Source organism: Apus apus, chromosome 1, assembly GCF_020740795.1.
Source record: "Apus apus isolate bApuApu2 chromosome 1, bApuApu2.pri.cur, whole genome shotgun sequence".
Classification (NCBI taxonomy): Eukaryota; Metazoa; Chordata; class Aves; order Apodiformes; family Apodidae; genus Apus; species Apus apus.
The window spans coordinates 92453733-92471276 of record NC_067282.1 but is presented as its reverse complement, the minus strand read 5'-3'; the positions used below and the strand labels follow the sequence as shown (position 1 = coordinate 92471276).

General features: G+C 45.0%; 1 protein-coding gene across 1 annotated transcript; it reads left to right on the top strand.

The window, feature by feature from the left end:
* The first annotated feature begins 9316 nt into the window (after positions 1-9316).
* ADAMTS1 (ADAM metallopeptidase with thrombospondin type 1 motif 1) lies at positions 9317-17287 on the top strand. Its single transcript, XM_051625386.1, has 9 exons — positions 9317-9853; positions 10240-10586; positions 11053-11185; positions 11614-11781; positions 12115-12401; positions 12651-12837; positions 12942-13117; positions 14016-14191; positions 14556-17287. Exons 1-9 carry the CDS (start codon positions 9319-9321, stop codon positions 15295-15297), a joined length of 2751 nt encoding a protein of 916 aa, XP_051481346.1. The 5' UTR covers positions 9317-9318; the 3' UTR covers positions 15298-17287.
* Positions 17288-17544: the final 257 nt, after the last annotated feature.

The window sequence follows — 17544 nt, the reverse complement described above, 5'->3', positions numbered from 1 at the left end:
GGTGATTTGCTCCTCCATCTTAAAAAGAGTTTGTAGCACAACTAGATCTCCCAAAACCTACAGAGATATCTTACCCTGTATTTGTACAGAGCAAAAATTACAGAAAGACACATAGGACTGTACTTAGAACCTTGAATTTGCATTATATTCTCTTGGAATTTTTCTGAAGTATTTGCTTAGGTCATGGTAATAACTGATGAATGCCTGAAATAAAGCATCTAAATAAAGACCCTGATGCAAATCCCCAAATTTGCTCTTAAGGGAAGCTGGATTTTAAGGTTCTCTCTCTTGAGGTATGTATTGCTCAGATTTTTTACTCACATGTTACTTCCATCAGTCCTGAATAAAAGCAAAGCAGGCAAGAGTATTTCATGTTTGGCTAGCTAGCACTTTCTCCACTTGTGATACAGGTCCAGCCTGGCAGCAAGACAGAAGCTAACAGACAATCTTGATCACAATTGCTTGCAGTTACTGCAGAGACTAGGGAAAACCCTGGGACTGGTAATTCTCTTGGCCTTAAAAAAGCTGTACTGACATACCAAAATGCCTCTCTTTACAAGAGGAATGCTTTACAAGAGGACCTGTGGAGGCTTATTATTCAACTGTTTGGTGCAGAAATGTGTAATGGTTGCTTGATTCTGTAACATTTTCCTATTAAATTTTCACTCTGCATTGAATAATAAAGGCATTTCCTCATTTTCTTCACAAACAGCTTCTGTTGCATGTTGGTTCGAAGCCTTAGACTTCAGAGAAAGAACCCCAGCAGTAAACTGAGAAGTCTATGAATGTTGATTGTCATGGAAGTCAGTGGCTGCTCAGCCAATATAAGCTTAAAATCAAAACAGTATTTAAGAAGGAAAGTATCAACCATGACCTATCATGTAAGAGTAGGTACTAAAACAGATGAAAAAAAGATTAAGACTGCTCCTAACAGCCAACTCTATGCCAGTGCTGACAGAAAGAGTAGCATCATCTGGTCCCACAGAATCTACACATATTCTTGGTTTAGTAATCCAGATGTCAGAAGGCAGAGACATAAAGACACTGTCATTTTCTCAAAAGGCAAAGGAAGCAATGTCAGTGCCTCAGTAAGTTCAAGGACCATGTCCTCGTCATACTGAGATGGCTCACATATTTCAAACAACTGAAATTCTTCTTCTTTTTCACACTTTATAGAAGGAGGTGGAAGGCTTCTCACCTGCTCTAAGAGTGCTCTAAGATTTCAGGATGTTTAAATGCAAGATATATAACTTTTATAAAAGATACCAAATAGCCCTGGGACTGGTGCCTGGGGAATTCCCTTTCATTATAGTAAGTGCAGAAAAACATTTTGCAAGGTGTAGAAAGGCAAGATCCATGTCTAAAGAAAAAGAAAAGGGGAGAAACTGCAATCTAACACTTTGGACACTATCTTGACTTTTCTGATTAGTGTAATATCTCTGTCATAGTGATGGAGAACCTGAAAATAGAAGTCTGTACTTTAAACTGTGGTTGTAGGTTATTTCAAGCAGTGTGTTGAACTGCAACAGAGAGCAGATAATACACTGACTGCTCCCCCGACCCCAGAATTACAACCACAGTTAGAAACGATCTAACTGTTTCTTCTAGATGTCATGGTTATTCAAGAGGGGAAAAAGCTGTGCCAAGCAAAAAGAAAGCTTTCACATGAATGCCACAGATGCCATTTATCCCACAGCAGCCATCTTCTGACACAGATAGGAAGGGCGAGGCCTTTTGGATAAGGATAGAGAGGAAAAGAGGGGACCCTCTCAGAATAGGTAGACAATCTGAGACCCAGAGGAGCTCAAATAACTGCAGTTTGAGAGGGCCAGCCCCAAAGAGGCAAACCAAAAGGAAAACTCATTTAATCCAGCTTTTAGCACAGCATGGATTAGATGAGTCTAAACATGTACATTAATTCTTTGGGGAGTGGAGAGTGGTTGATCACTTTCCTTAATGTTATTTGCCCTTTGTTAAATGCACTTACTGCCAACTCTTGATTAACCAGCATAATGGAGAGGAAGGGTGGGGTAAGAGGGGATGAAATAAAAATATGAATAAGCTAAAGCATGTAAATGAGATTATTAAAATTACACATGGAGAATGTGAAGAAGAAAGGGAAGGTTAGTAAAATGGATCCTCATATTAGTACGTCCTCATGCACTTAAATTCAGTACAACATGATGTGTGCACGGCAGCTTCCGTCTGGAAGCAGTATTGCATTGAGCTAATACACCCAGCAATGGCAGGACAGCAGCACCATCTCAGAGAGTTTCTTGCCCTTCCCCTGCCTGCCAGGCTCAGCTGCCCATTTCCACTGCTTGCTGTGATACATCACACCCTCTGTGAAGCCAACACCATCGTTTGCGTGGTGATGCTAGAATTAGGGAGAGGGAACTGCCTGGCTTGAAATTTAACACTACAGAAAATATTTGTTGTTTATGTTTGAATTGCTTGATGCTTCTTATAGAGAGTATCAGCATTATATAGGCTCTGGTCACAAAGAATGACCAGCATGTGTCCAGGTAGACCAGGAGAGCAGTAAGAAGAGCACTGCTAAGTAAGACTGAAATCTCTTTGGAATCGGCATGGCCAGTGCCCACATCTGCTAAGTGATGGTAACTGTCTCCCACATCACACCAATGTCTCAAAGGCAAAAAGTTATTAATAGGTACAGTGATGAGTTTTCATTATGTGGACTTTTATGGAAACTGTAACACTTCCTGCAGTACTTTTGAAATCCTCTGTCCAAACTACACAGAGAAAGTGAGGTATCTGTTGAAATCACAGTGTGATAAAAATATCAAAATGTCTTGGAGCTTGGGGTATGCATGAATGTGCTCCTTGCCAGTTGCTGAGGGACTTTGCAGCCAATGTTACAGTTATATTTAACTTCTGAAACACTTTTGCAGACACACTATAATGCAACATTTTGTATTGCCTGATTCTTTTTATTTGATCCGTTCTTTCCAGGGAGAATTTTTGTATATTTGATACCAGCAGTTGCTTTGACCATGAAATTTTGGATTTAGGGCAGCTGTTCACAAGCACTTTAGATGGTGATACAAATTCTTCAGTAGGAATACTTCTACCACCAGAAACCAAGATACACATCAGACCTCAACAGTCTTTTAAACCACTTGCCTGTGGATTTACATGTGATACAGTCATGCCCAAATTCACATTCTTATGGAACCTCCCTCTTCAGACTTACTGTGCTACGATAACAGACTTCTGCTTTTGGTACGTGACTGATAATAGCTGGGGGGAGAAGTTAACATAAAACTAAATGCTAGGCCATCCCCTAGGTGTTGATCTAGCCAGAAAACTAGTGTTACATACATGTATAACTTTGCCTTCATTACTTCTAGAACAATCACTTAAAATACACTATCTCACAGGTTCTAAAAAGCACATCAATCCACAAACAGTCAGTAGGTGCTAACAATCTTTGATGTCTCAGATCAGACAGGGATATAGACAGCTATACACATAGTTATGAACGTGAACAACTCCTGATCCAGACCAAGGCCTGGCCTTCCCCACAGAGATAATTCAGTTTGGGCACATCTGCCAGTGCAGACCATGTGGTGCTTCCTCCTTTGGATGCACACAGTTACAGAAGGAAAGGAGCTCTACATCAGTCCCAGCAAACCCCCATCACCATCTTCATCACTGGATCTGACCTGCTATTAGTATCAGGAGAAGGCTGTGACTCATGGCTATAACACAATGAGGACAGTGAGAGCCACAGGTGACAGCTGCTCAATAAACAGTCATGAAACACAAAGACACACGGCTGCAGTCCTTATGCTCTGTAAATTACTCCTGCCCCCCCCCCCAGTCTTCCTTTCGATCCACTCCTGCCCAATGGTAAAAAGGTTGAAAATATTTTATGGTGGACAAAACTCAATATATTTTTCACCATGATTTTTTCAGGAACAAACAGATAAACCTGATGTAAAAACTTGAATGAAGAAGCCACAAGAAAAATTCAGGCAGAACATAGCTTAGCAGATGATAACACTCTCTTAATGAGATTTGTAAGGTTACCTGTATTACATAATAAAAAAAATAATAATAATCCATAATTTAAAAAAAAAATTGCTATCAGTTATAATGCCTGTAATTATATTAAAGTCATAGGAGGGGTATTACATTAGTCAGTGTAAAATATCTACAGAATATTCCTTTGTGATCTAAGTAAGGACCAACAACACATAAATGGACTCTATTTCTAAAAATGTTGTTGAGTTTAAACTAAATCAGGCTTCCTGGCTGCCTTTATGATTATAGATTAAAATAACCTAAATCCTGAACCCCAAAGTTTGGTGCATTATATTTGCTGAATAATAAAACGTTTGACTCAGACAGCCAGAGGTAGACCAGGTTCCCATTTAATCCAATTTTTATGAAAGTCTACAAATGCAAAGTGGAAAGAATTGGTAGTGCTTCATTTTGAGTACATATAGGCCTATATAGCCTGCTTAGGAATAACATTCGGGGGCTCCTAAAATTTCTGCATTGACTTTTCTTCATCAACTTTGATAATGATCTCATGTAAAGGCAGAAAATATGGGAGAAGAAATAAGTATACTTCTCAATAAAGGAATTATGGCAATTGTTTTGCTTTTTCCCATTACTTCTGATTATCAAAACACTTCAGCAAAATTAGAGTTTTTCTTTTTTATCCCTGTTATCCTGCTTACCAAAAAACAACTGTTAATGGCACTTAAATCGTTCATATATGGGGGAAAAAAAAAGCTAATAATGCAAAAGATGTCATAGAGGAACAGTCTCCACAAATAATCTTGCTGGATACAGACTTGTCCTTTCACTACAAGCCCTTGTAAAAAGTCCCTCCCCAGCTTTCCTGCAGGCTCCTTCAGATACTGGGAGGCCGCTATTAGGCCCACCAGAGCCTTCTCTTCTCCAGGCTGAACAACCCCAACTCTCCCAGCCTGTCTTCATAGGAGACGTGCTCCAGCAGTCAGAGCATCTTTGTGACCCTCCTCTGGACTTTCCCCAACAGCTCCATGTTATTCCTATCCTGGGGGCCCCAGAACTGGACACAGTACTCCAGCTGGAGTCTCACAAGAGCTGAGTAAAGGGGGAGAATCACCTCCCTCAACCTGCTGGCCACGCTTCTTTTGATGAAGCCCAGGACACAATTGGCTTTCCGGGCTGCAAGTGCACATTGCCAGCTCATGCTGAGCTTCTTGTCCACCATCACCCCTAAGTCTTTCTCCTCGAGGCTGTTCTCAATCTATTTTGCACCCAACCTGTAATTGTGCTTGGGACTGCTCCAATCCAGGTGCAGGACTTTGCACTTGGCCATATTGAACTTTATACAGTTTGCACAAGCCCACCTCTCAAGCCAGTCAGGGTCCCACTGGATGGCATCCCTTTCCTCCAGTGTGTCAACCACACTACACAGCAAACTTGCTGAATGACAAGGGATTCCCTTCCTCTGCACAAAGCCAAACCACTTATGCTGCTCAATAACTATTAAGAGACTTCTTAGATAGCAGTGTTGATTATTCACAAACATTTCAGTAGTCACAGGCAGAAAAGGAAAAAGAGTTCTGCAAAATCAGATTAATTTCTGACCAAAAAAAAAAAAAAAAAAAAAAAGAAGGTTTAAGGTTATTGAAAGTGTTATTTTTAGTGTGTTTTTAACAGCATCAGGTCTTTAATCCCCTATTCAGTGGGCCTACTGTGCCATCTGCTGTTTTAGTTCTAAATTATATGTTTTTGAAGGAAGCAACCATTCTGCAGCATTTAAACAGACTGAAAAAGTGTAGGGTTTTTTGTTTTGTTGTTGTTGTTGTTGTTGTTTAATTTTGGAAACAGCAATTTATACAAACACTGGCAAAGAAATTAAAACTTCACTGCTAATACTACTCAGGTACTGAGGTCTAAGTCATTAAAAACTATTCCTGCACGGTAGACTAAAATACGATGATCTATTAGCTCCATCTGGTGGCTGCCTATCTCTGCGTTACACTTTTTTTGTTTCTTTCCTGGACAGTTGTGGGGTTTTTTCCCCCCAAGAAGCACTAAAGATTTCTTTAAAACAGAAGTTTTATGCCTTCTCTAGGTTTTTATCCCACAACACGAAATTCTGCAAACGTTCAGTACGCTTAGCTTTCTAAATCTTGATTTACACAAAATATTATTAGAGTTGATACCGAGTAAACATGACACGGATTGCAAACGCGTGCATATGCCTTCTAGTCTGGCATAATCCAGCTAAACCCGCTGGGGTTAGCCACCAAAACAGATTTAAGCACTTGCAAAACTATACGGGTGGTGTGTGGCAACGTCGCACTTTTGTTAGGAAGCAGAACCTCTTTTAAGTGTCCCTTCCTTCACATCGCAGCGCAAACCATTCCTGTGCCTGCCTGTGCCTCCACAGCAGCACGCCTAGCAAGGGGGGGCGTAAAATAGGTTATTACCGAGTTCTTTCCTAAAGCACTTTCTTGGATATTATATAAAGGCCAGGGAAACTTCTGTCTTAAATACAGAACTGTTAAGAACAGTACCAAAATGTAAGCCTTTCGAACCAGAGCGCAGTTTGAAAGCTGGGAGATGAACCGTGATATTCTCCTCGACAAAAAAAATGTTGATAGGCGAGTGCCACCTGGTGGAAGATCGGGAAGGCTTGTCACACCGAAAAAGCTGTCTTAAGGTGGTCAGGACCTTTGCAAATCAAGAGATTTAACAGCAAAAAACCAGCAAAATATTACCACAAAAGTGCAGGCTGGACATGTCCTTGGTGGACACCGAAGTGACATAGCTCAAGTCCCTGCTGATCTACGCATTACACTGGTTGTGCTGACAGAGTAGGAGGTTTTCATATTTTAATGGAAATCTTTGCAAGTGTAACTATTTTGTACTAACGTAACTTCCAAAATAAATTATAAAATTGCTTTATTTTCAATTATATGTCTCATATACCATAACCCTAGACTTTTAAACTTGTAATTCCCTACATACTAAAAATACATACAAACTGCTAGAGATGTATCCTATGCATCACAAAACGAACAGCATGAGTGTACTGTACCTCTGTTGCAAATTTCTGTCATAGGAAAAGCGTGACAGAATTGGGTACACATTACCAGATCTCAAAGATAAGGGTAGAGATTGGCACACACCTCCGGCTCGAGTAAAAAATTAGGCCTCTGTTGTAACTGAATGGATATTTCCACTCGTGATGTATTAACAGGTGGCAGCCGTGGCCTCTCAAAGACAAGACTCTGCTCAAAAAGTCCAGCATTTCCTGCTGGATAACAAAGGGAGATCTCTCATTTGAGGCCCAGTTCTGATTTTGCTCATATAGGACAACAGCACTTTTGTGGAATAAGTAACTGGAAAAATCTTTTCTTATGTTCATCTTTTCTTATGTTTTTGCACATCAAAAAATGTATGTATCTAAACTTGCATGACTTACAGAACATCACAGGAAATAAATGTATCATCAGAACATAGCAGGCAGATTGTGCAACTGACACAGAAGCATGGCTCCACATTTATCTGATATGGTTTAAATTGGGAAGAAAATGCTTTGGTTTAGATTTAGTGGCATAAATAAAACACTACATCTAAAGACAACAGCGGATTCATAAAACTTTAGGAATTTTCACTCTGTCACAAGGATGATATATTTCGCTATGACTTCTGTTTTCAGCCTCTGAGTTTTACACCTGTGTTAAGTACAGTGACAACTGACACTGAAGCATCTTTGTTTAATTTGGAAGCTCAGGAGATGTCACCAACAGGTACCCTGCTACTGTTTCCATTGACCCATTTGCTCAGCACTTCTTTGCCCTCATCCTCCAAAAAAGGCCTCAACAAGGAGAGAGCAGCATTACTCGGGCTGTGCACATCACAGGAATGTTGCATATAAAGAATTAAGTGGATTAGCCGTACCACTATGATTGTTTAGGGCTTCAAAGGAAAATACTGGCTGCACCTACGTAAATGTCTCTGTTTAAGTGGTTTAAAAGGAACCATTTCCCAGAAGTACAGGTGCATGAAAATGCAAGAATGGTTTAAATAAAAAATAAAATTAAATTAAAAAATAAAATAAAGGAGACGAAAAGCCAGGAACGCGACCAGGGATCTCCTTCCCACCCCTCAGAAGCTCCGGGCCGTCCACCTGCCACTCCTCAGCCCCGGGCGGAGACCCGAGCCCCCGGGGCCGTGGGGGTGGGCGGCGGCCCACAGCCCGTCCAGGCGCTTCACCGTGCGCCCCCGCGGAGCGGAGCTGAGCGCGGGGCGACGACGGCGCAATTCCCCACCGCTCCCGCCCCACACATCCCGCTGGCCGAGCCCTGCTGCCCTCGGCTGCCGAGAGGGGCAGGACACCCCCCTTCGCCGGGCGGGCCCTCGGGAGGGGAAGCCTCGCTGAGGGGGAGCCGCGGGGGCGGAGGAAAGGGCCGCGCCGCGGCACAGAGCAGCCCGCCCCCCGCCCGGCAGCCAAGGGCCGACCCCGGGCTTTGCCCGCCGCGCCGCGCCCCGTCCCGCCCCGTCGGGGGCGGTAGGGGGAGAAGGGGGAGCGCTGGGGGAGGAAAGGGGGGGCGGGGGCCGCCCGCGGCCGCGTTACGCACGCAGTGAGCTCAGCGGCCCGCGGCCGAGGGGCGGCGCGGCGGGGGGCGGCGGGCCGCGCCGGGGATGGGGGCGGCCCGGGCAAACCCCATAAAGGGCGGCAGCGGCCAGTCTGGCTGCCGCACTCACCCCGCACAGCGAAGGCGCCTGGAGCGCAGCGAAGGGGTCCCGGCCCGGCGCGGAGGGCTGGGGGCGGCGTTCGCTCTGTTTCTGCTCCGCTCTGCAAGGACGGGAGGCTGCTCGGCGCTCGCCTCCTCCCGCCCCGCGGGGCAGTGGAAGTGCAGGCGGGACCGTCCCGGTGCTGCCCGAGGGGCGAGCGGAGACTCGGCGGAGCTTCTGCCCCAACCGCTGCTGCTGGGGAAGGCTGAGGAGGCGGCGGGAAGGAGAAACGGCAGCGAGAGAAGGAGGACAGACGGAGAGACGAAGGGAGGGGAACGGCCGCTCCCCTCGCAGACCCGCACTCCCCGCCACCGCGCCTCGGCCATGGGGAAGCCGACGCCGCCTCTGCAGTGACCGCCGGACCCCGCGCCCGCCCGGCCCTCCCCGCTCCTCCGCCAGCAGAGAGACACTGAGACCCCCAAAACCTGAAAGCAAAAAATCAAAAACTTATACATATATATATAAGCAAATAAAGAAATAAAAAGGGCATCGTCAAGCGAGCGGCCGCAGCACCAAGCCTCCCCTGCCCCAAGCTCGGCGGCCGCGATGAGGACCGCGGGGTGCTTGCCGGTGCCGGTGCCGGTGCTGGTGCTGGTGCCGGTGCTGGCGGCGGTGCTGGGGCTGTGCAGCGCCGAGCGCCCCGCCGAGCGGCAGGCGATGGTGCTGCCGCGGCGCCTGGGCGCTGCCGGCGGCCGGGAGCGCTTCCGCCTGGAGGCCTTCGGGGAGCGGCTGACGCTGGAGCTGGAGCCCGACAGCAGCTTCCTGGCCCCGGACTTCACCCTGCAGTACCTGGGCGGGCCGCCGCCGCCGCTGGAGGACGACCTCTCCCGGTGCTTCTACTCCGGCACCGTCAACAGGGATCCCAGCTCCACCGCCGCGCTCAGCCTCTGCGCGGGGATGCGCGGCGCCTTCTCCTTGCGGGGCCGCCAGTACCTCATCCAGCCGGCCCTCGGCACCAAGCACCGCCGCGGCCCCCACCTCCTCCGCCTCCGCGGGACCCGTCAGGCCGCCCCCGCTGCCCGCTGCGCCGTGGCCGAGACAGGGGCGGAGGCAGCGGGGCCGGAGTCCGCCGGGCACGCAGGTACCGTCTGGGCGCCGCGCCGCCCACCCCGGGGACAAGAGATGGGAGGGAGGGAGGATCTGCCGCGCCCTCGCCTCGACGGGGCTGACAGTGGGATCCCGGACGGTGTTTCCCCCTCATCCCCACCCTGAGGAACGGCGGGGGTGCTCCCACCTGGGTTCGGGTCCCGGTATCCCAGCTCCGCCCTGCGGCGGTCTAGGAGGAGTAATTCAGCGAAGGCTGCCGAAGTTTGAGGGCGAGAGCCACGCGTGGGGCCGTGGGGTACATCTCTCTTAGGTGCAAATCTTAAGAATCGGTGGGTTTGGTGTTCTTTACGGTGTGTTACAGCAGTGTTTTATCTGTCCCCCTCACCTGCACTTTTCCTCCCTCTCCTTTTTTTAATGCAGAAACGAGAAGCAGAAGGAAGAAGAGGTTCGTGTCCAGCCCCCGCTACGTGGAGACCATGCTGGTAGCGGACCAGTCCATGGCTGAGTTCCATGGCAGCGGGCTGAAGCACTATCTCCTGACACTGCTGTCTGTGGCAGCCAAGCTGTACAAGCACCCCAGCATCCGCAACTCCATCAGCCTCGTGGTGGTGAAAATCATGGTAATTTATGAGGAGCGGAAGGGGCCTGATATCTCTTCCAATGCGGCCCTGACTTTGAGAAACTTCTGCAGCTGGCAGAGACAGCACAACCCGCCCAGTGACCGGCACGCGGAGCACTACGACACAGCAATCCTCTTCACCAGGCAGGTGAGGGACACAGAGGTCAAATCCATCCCCACACCCATCAGCCCATACATCTGGAGGTCCCCTCTGCCAGGAGACCTCTGAAAAAGTGTTTGGAGGCAGTCTTGTGTCACCACAGCTTCGGCAAAGTAGGCTGAAAATGAAATTAACTGCTTTTTATTTAGTCATTCATTTTGCTGTTTGTGCCATCTCAGGTGAAACTCTCAGGATGTGCAATGTATTTCTGCCTCGTGTATTTTTAGCAGATTTAGTATGGAAATTATGCATTCTATTTCTATGTGTAACCCTGGTGTATGTTCCAAAGGCAGATTTTTGCCATCATACCCATTGAAGTGCTGAATATTTATGCTCTTTCCATAAGTAAAGGCAAACTGCCAGGGCTGGATGTTTCTTGCCAAGGTTAAGTCTCTGATCTGTTTAATAATGAAGCTGCCTTTTTTTTTCTGTTTTTTTTTCTTTTTTTTTTCAGGACCTTTGTGGTGCCAAGACATGTGATACTCTTGGGATGGCTGATGTGGGAACAGTTTGTGATCTGAACCGCAGTTGCTCTATCATAGAAGATGATGGTTTACAGGCTGCCTTTACAACAGCCCACGAACTAGGTACTTGAAACTCTTGAGAGGCGATTTCACATGATTACTTGAAGGCATCTCGATGTTGTAAAGCAGAGAGCTGCCCAGCCCACACCGTGGGCTCGCCCTGTGGGACTCAGAGCACCCTGAGCTCCCTGGCACAGTTGGGAGGAGGTAAAGCTTTGCCACAAGGCAAGGTTGAACTGTGTCAGGCAAATCCAGTCTGCACAGCATTAGCTGTGTAACTGACTGATTGCAGAAAAAAAAAGGATGTGAGAAGCACGTGAGGGGAGTGAAGATGCAGTATCATCTGCTTAAAGTTTAGCAGCATTCAGATCAGGTTATTATTTAAAGACCAGACTATAAGCAGCTTTAGAGCAGTATTTGAAATAATATTGGCAATGCATAGGGCAGACCTCCTAAAATCACAGACTTTCCTTTTTTTTTTTCTCTTTAAGGCCACGTGTTTAACATGCCTCACGATGATGCAAAGCAGTGTGCTGGTATTAATGGAATAAGCCGGGATTTCCACATGATGGCATCAATGCTTTCCAACCTGGATCGCAGCCAGCCTTGGTCTCCATGTAGTGCCTACATGATTACAACATTTTTGGATAACGGTCATGGTAAGATTATTAAGCTTTCCATTCATGTGGCATTTAAGCTCTTGTGCTTTACTGCTTTGCTTTTTTTTTTGCTTTTTTTGCTTTTTTATAGCTTTCTTAACTGAGTGCTTCCTGCTACAGCATAGACTTAACCTTTTACATCCTGCACATGCATTTAGTTTTACAACTAGTTTTGCAAAAATGGTGGCAAAAATTGACTCAAAGAGTTGTTACACAGCAAATGCAGTTCCTGGGATGGAAATACATTTTTCCCTTTTGAAGCTGAACTTACTGACAGCATCATCTTTTTTTTTTTTTTTTTTTTTTTTTTTTTCCTTTTTTCTTCCTTTTCAGGTGAGTGTTTGTTGGACAAGCCCCACAAACCAATCCAGCTTCCTTCTGACTTGCCTGGCACGTTGTATGATGCTAACAGACAGTGCCAGTTTACGTTTGGAGACGAGTCCAAACACTGCCCCGATGCAGCCAGTACGTGTACGACGCTGTGGTGTACTGGCACTTCTGGAGGACTGCTTGTCTGCCAAACCAAACACTTCCCTTGGGCAGACGGCACCAGTTGCGGGGAAGGGAAGTGGTGCATGAATGGCAAGTGTGTGAATAAAACTGAGAAGAAGCATTATGATGTAAGTATTAAAAAAAGAAATCAGAATATAGCTTGGGTTGCAAAGTAGCAGGGATAATGCTTCAGGGGGACTAATCAGATAGAAGAGCTTGAATAAACAGGGGCAGCTAATGAAACAAACTTTTAAATTTTTGTAATATTTTTTTTTTTTTACAAGTGGCTTAGATAAAAATGAGCATGACTGTTGTTTGTGTGGTTCGGTTTTGTTTTACTACATTAATTTCTGTTCTGCTTTTGCTTGTCATTCCAGACACCAGTGCATGGGAGCTGGGGTTCCTGGGGGGCGTGGGGAGAGTGCTCCCGAACCTGTGGTGGTGGAGTGCAGTACTCCTTCAGGGAGTGTGACAATCCTGTCCCCAGGAACGGGGGGAAATACTGTGAAGGGAAGCGGGTGCAATACAGATCATGTAACATCGAGGATTGTCCAGACAATGATGGTAATCTTTTCCCCATTTTTGAAGTGGAGGAAGGTTATCTTGTGGAGGAAGGGTATGTACAGGAGATGATCTAATGTCCACCTGTCTTTCCTTTCTGCCTGCAGGCAAAACCTTTAGGGAGGAACAGTGTGAAAAGCACAATGAGTTTTCCAAGTCTCCATTTGGAAGTGGTCCTGCAGTGGAGTGGACACCCAAGTTTGCTGGTGTCTCTCCAAAAGATAGATGCAAGCTGGTCTGCAGAGCCAAAGGAACAGGATACTTCTTTGTTTTACAGCCAAAGGTACATCAAAACCATATCTTTTCCATCTGATCATGAATAGGATTTGTATTTCCTCTAACTCTTTATATGAAGTTAAGAGTCAAGGAGTGTAGAAATCTGAAATTGTGTCTTCCTCATATTTAAGCTAGATTCTTCCTTCTCTTCCTACATGTACAGCTTGCTCAGTTGCAAGCATACTTTATATATTCTGGCACAGTTCTTCCAGTTTATTTCACGTGTATCACTTCCTCTGCCCACTCCACCCTAGTTTCCTTTCCTCTCCTTCCACCAGTTTGATTACAATGAGTTCTGTTTGGAAAACTGTGGAGGTTCTTTGCCAAAACTCTGGTGCTTTCTCATACTGGTTACTAATACACTGACAGCTTAAAATAAACAAAAGAAAAATGTGCGTCCTGCAGAGCTACTCGAACTCAATGTCATAAGATATCTAGAGCCAGTAACTTTGAGGGCGATGACACAGATGTTTTTTGTAGATCAGTATGCCAAGAAATAAAGGAGACACTGAACACCATTAAAAGTAGTTTTTGTTCTGTACTTGGAGAACATGAGTACTTTCTAGTGACATTAGAAAAAAATGTTCTTTCTTTGTATGAAATCAGTAAAACAGTTTTGTGAGCTGGTTTGGTATTTTTTGTGGGAGGGGTGTGAATGTTAATAAAAACTGAAATTGGTTTTGTCCTGTCACCATGGCATCATTTTTCCAAGTGAGACAAGTAACATTACATACCTCCAACTATCTTTGGGCAGTTTTCATTTTTAGTTTCAAAGGCCCTGAAAATACAGGTGCTGCAGGCCTTTAACCTGTCCTTATTTTGCATTTTGTATGTGTCTGGATTATGGAATTTCAAAGCAACGTGCATCTTCTAATCAAATGCCCTACTGCTTGTTTCCTGCAAAGGTTGTGGATGGTACCCCATGTAGCCCCGATTCCACCTCTGTCTGTGTCCAAGGACAGTGTGTAAAGGCTGGTTGTGACCGTATGATAGGATCCAATAAGAAGTTTGACAAATGCGGTATATGCGGTGGCAATGGATCCACTTGCAAGAAAGTGTCTGGCACGCTGGTTAGAGCAAAGTGAGTATATGACTGCTGCTGTTATTTTGTTCTGATGAATGTTTTGTGGGCGTAAGCTTTGTGTTTCCACGCCAGTGGGATCTTGCTGCAGTTTATCATTGGAACTGAGATTTGATCTCTCAGAGCCATCTGACTAAAGATAACCTACAGTAAGGTCCCTGTGAAAGAAAGCCACCTCTGCTGTAGCAGTAAAGTGGGATGTGACTTTGCAAATCCCTTAATCTGTTAGTTCTATTAGGTCAGTAGCTCATGAGCTTAATGCTTTAAATGAATTTCAGTCTTGTGGCTTCAGACACTGTGGGCAGTTTCTTCCCTTTCTCAGGGAAAAGCAGAGGACTCAGTCTGTCTCTTTTGTCTTGGGCAGACCTGGCTACCACGACGTTGTCACCATCCCAGCCGGGGCGACGAACATTGAGGTGAAGCAGCGAAACCACAGGGGTGCAAGACACGACGGCAGCTTCCTCGCCATCAAAGCTGCAGATGGCACCTATGTTCTCAATGGCGATTACACGCTGTCAACGCTGGAGCAGGACATCACCTACAAGGGCAGTGTGCTGAGGTACAGTGGCTCCTCTGCCGCCCTTGAGAGGATCCGCAGTTTCAGCCCTCTGAAGGAGCCTCTGACCATCCAGGTCCTTACGGTGGGTGACCTACCACAGCCCAAGATCAAGTTCACCTATTTTGTGAAGAAGCCTGTGCAGCCTGGGTCGGAGAAGGTACCCAGTAGAAAGAAAGAGTCCTTCAACGCCATCAGGGAGATCATCTCCTCCGAGTGGGTCATTGAGGAGTGGGGCGAGTGCTCCAAGTCATGCGGCTCGGGCTGGCAGCGGCGGGCGGTGGAGTGCCGGGACCCCCAGGGGCGGCCGGCTGCCGACTGCGCCCAGGAGCTGAAGCCCAGCGACATCCGTCCCTGCGCCGACATGCCCTGCCCACAGTGGCAGCTGGGGGACTGGTCACCCTGCTCTAAGACGTGCGGGAAAGGTTTCAAGAAGAGATTGTTGAAATGTATTTCTTACGATGGCAGCGTGCTGCCTCAAGAAAGCTGTGAGTCTTCCAAGAAACCAAAACACCTAATAGACTTCTGCAACGTTACAGACTGCAGTTAAATACTAGAAGTTGGGAAAGCTACATTTTTTTTTAATTATTTTATTTTTTTCCTTCAGAACAGTGCACTGAAAAAAAAAAGAGGGCTAGAGGCAGCACATGTGTTTTTATGTACAGAATTCATGGTGAGGATCCGTTGAGGTGGGACAGTGCAAATAGCTTTAGTAGGTGTTGCATCCTAAAAATAACGTGCCAACTGAAAATTTGGTAGGATAGCAGACCCATGTCACTCATCTTCAGCAATTAAGGCCCAAGGGCATTATAATTGCCTTTTTTTAAAGTCTGTTACAAATTCAACAGAACACGAGCAGTACCCAAAACATGTTTAAGCAAACATTTTGGGGTTTGGTTATTTCTCCTTCCTTTTAGATTTATATTGTGGTACTGATCAAGTTCCCATGTGTAGGAAGGGGAGGGAAAGAGGAGCAGAAAAGATAGCGTAAAATAATTGGTCAGGGCTTACCTACCTCACAAGGGCAAAAATACAGGATTGGAAAAGGAGCTTTAGCTATATCATTCATGGCTGCTATTGTTTCAGATAATAGTTTTATATTAAAGCCATATTCTCTACCCGTAAAGAGTCAGAAACACCAAGAACAGTCAGTCAACTCCACAAATAACCAGAAAGTCTTTTTTTTTTTTCTTTTAAATATCTTTATGTCATCCCAGTGTGCCTGTCCACTTCTCTTGTACACTCTGATGCCATTGTGGTGACATACATAATTCAGAGGCTAGAAAAAGTGGAAATCCTTACAGAGCAGGTGGCATCTCTGTGTAGTTGCTCTTTATGCTTTCTGCATACCTTCCACTGGCTTTTCTGATTTGAGCCTGGTCCTACCATCCTGCCAAACAGACTGATGGCATTTGTGAGCATTTGGGTTGTGCTTTCAACATGCAAGTCTTTCACATTATGCCAGCCAATGGAAATTATTTGCACTTGGGTTAAAAAAAAAAAAAAGGATCAAAGAAATCCCACTATGAATGGGAACCTCTCCTATGTAGCCTCTGATGGGTTTGTAGTGCTCCAATCACTGATAAGGCGGGAAGACAAAGCTGAAGGATAGCAGGTCCATCCACAGCAATACGCCAGCATTCGCTTATTAAAAGTTTGTGCCAGTTCATAGACAATGAGAGAATATGGCTTTCCATATGTATATAGTAAAATATATTACTATAGATTTTACATACTTTATAAGTATTTTATATTTCTTTCTCTTCTGGGAAGGGTTATAATTTGTAATAAATGCATATAATGAGCGTATTTATTTTTATACTTCTTGTCTAATGTGATCTTCTAAGTTATCGCTTTTTTAAAAGGACACATAACAAGGATAGAGTATTTATACAGTATAATATGTTACTAGAGGTAATAAATGAACCCTGTAAGTTTTGGAAATTGAGCGTCTTTATTTCACTGGAGTAAAACTAGTCCATGGAGCAGGAAGAGCTCAGAATTTAAGGCAATGACTTAAAAAAAAAAAAGCTAAACTACATTTTTCAAAATTACTGGTAGCTTAGGCTACTAATTGACTGTGTTAGTGAAGGGGATTGGAAAACTCTCCCCATAAAGTCATACACCATGGTAAAAGGGGTAATTTTGCATTTCATTACTTAACCACTAACAGGGTCCTCAGCACTGTTGTTTTCATCTTTTTTTAAAATGGAGTGCAACTAGACTGATGCCACTGGTTTTAATAACTACTTACAGAGGGCATATTGCTGTCAGTGGCATTTATAAACCAATAAAATATGTACAAAAGTAGCAGATTTACCTGCTCCACTTAACCTTATCCTACTGGGAAAGGAGCATTCAACATTTAAAACCATGAACTAGCAGTCAGAGGTTTCCTGCACAAGTTTCTGGAGGACCTCCTGATCATGCTTTTCTAATTAGAAGTACTGTATGAATGAGCTGTTCTAATGCTGTTGGTAACACGTTTCATAATGTTAAAATACATACTAAGCATCAATAAACTGATTTTTGCTCCCTCATTTCTGATCTCATGACCACTGCAGTTGAGGGAAAATCTTCTGTTGAACTTAGTAGGATTTTTGCCATGGAATTTGAGACATCAGTCATTTATGAATACTTTTGGCTTTGTTTCATGTAAAAATCTATTAAAACTTCCTTTGCCAATGTTTGGACTCTGTCTTGCAGAAATAGTTCCCACTTTATTCCACGGATAAAATCCTGGCCCCTCTAAAGCACATAGAAAAATTCTCATCACGTCACACTTCATTGAGCATTA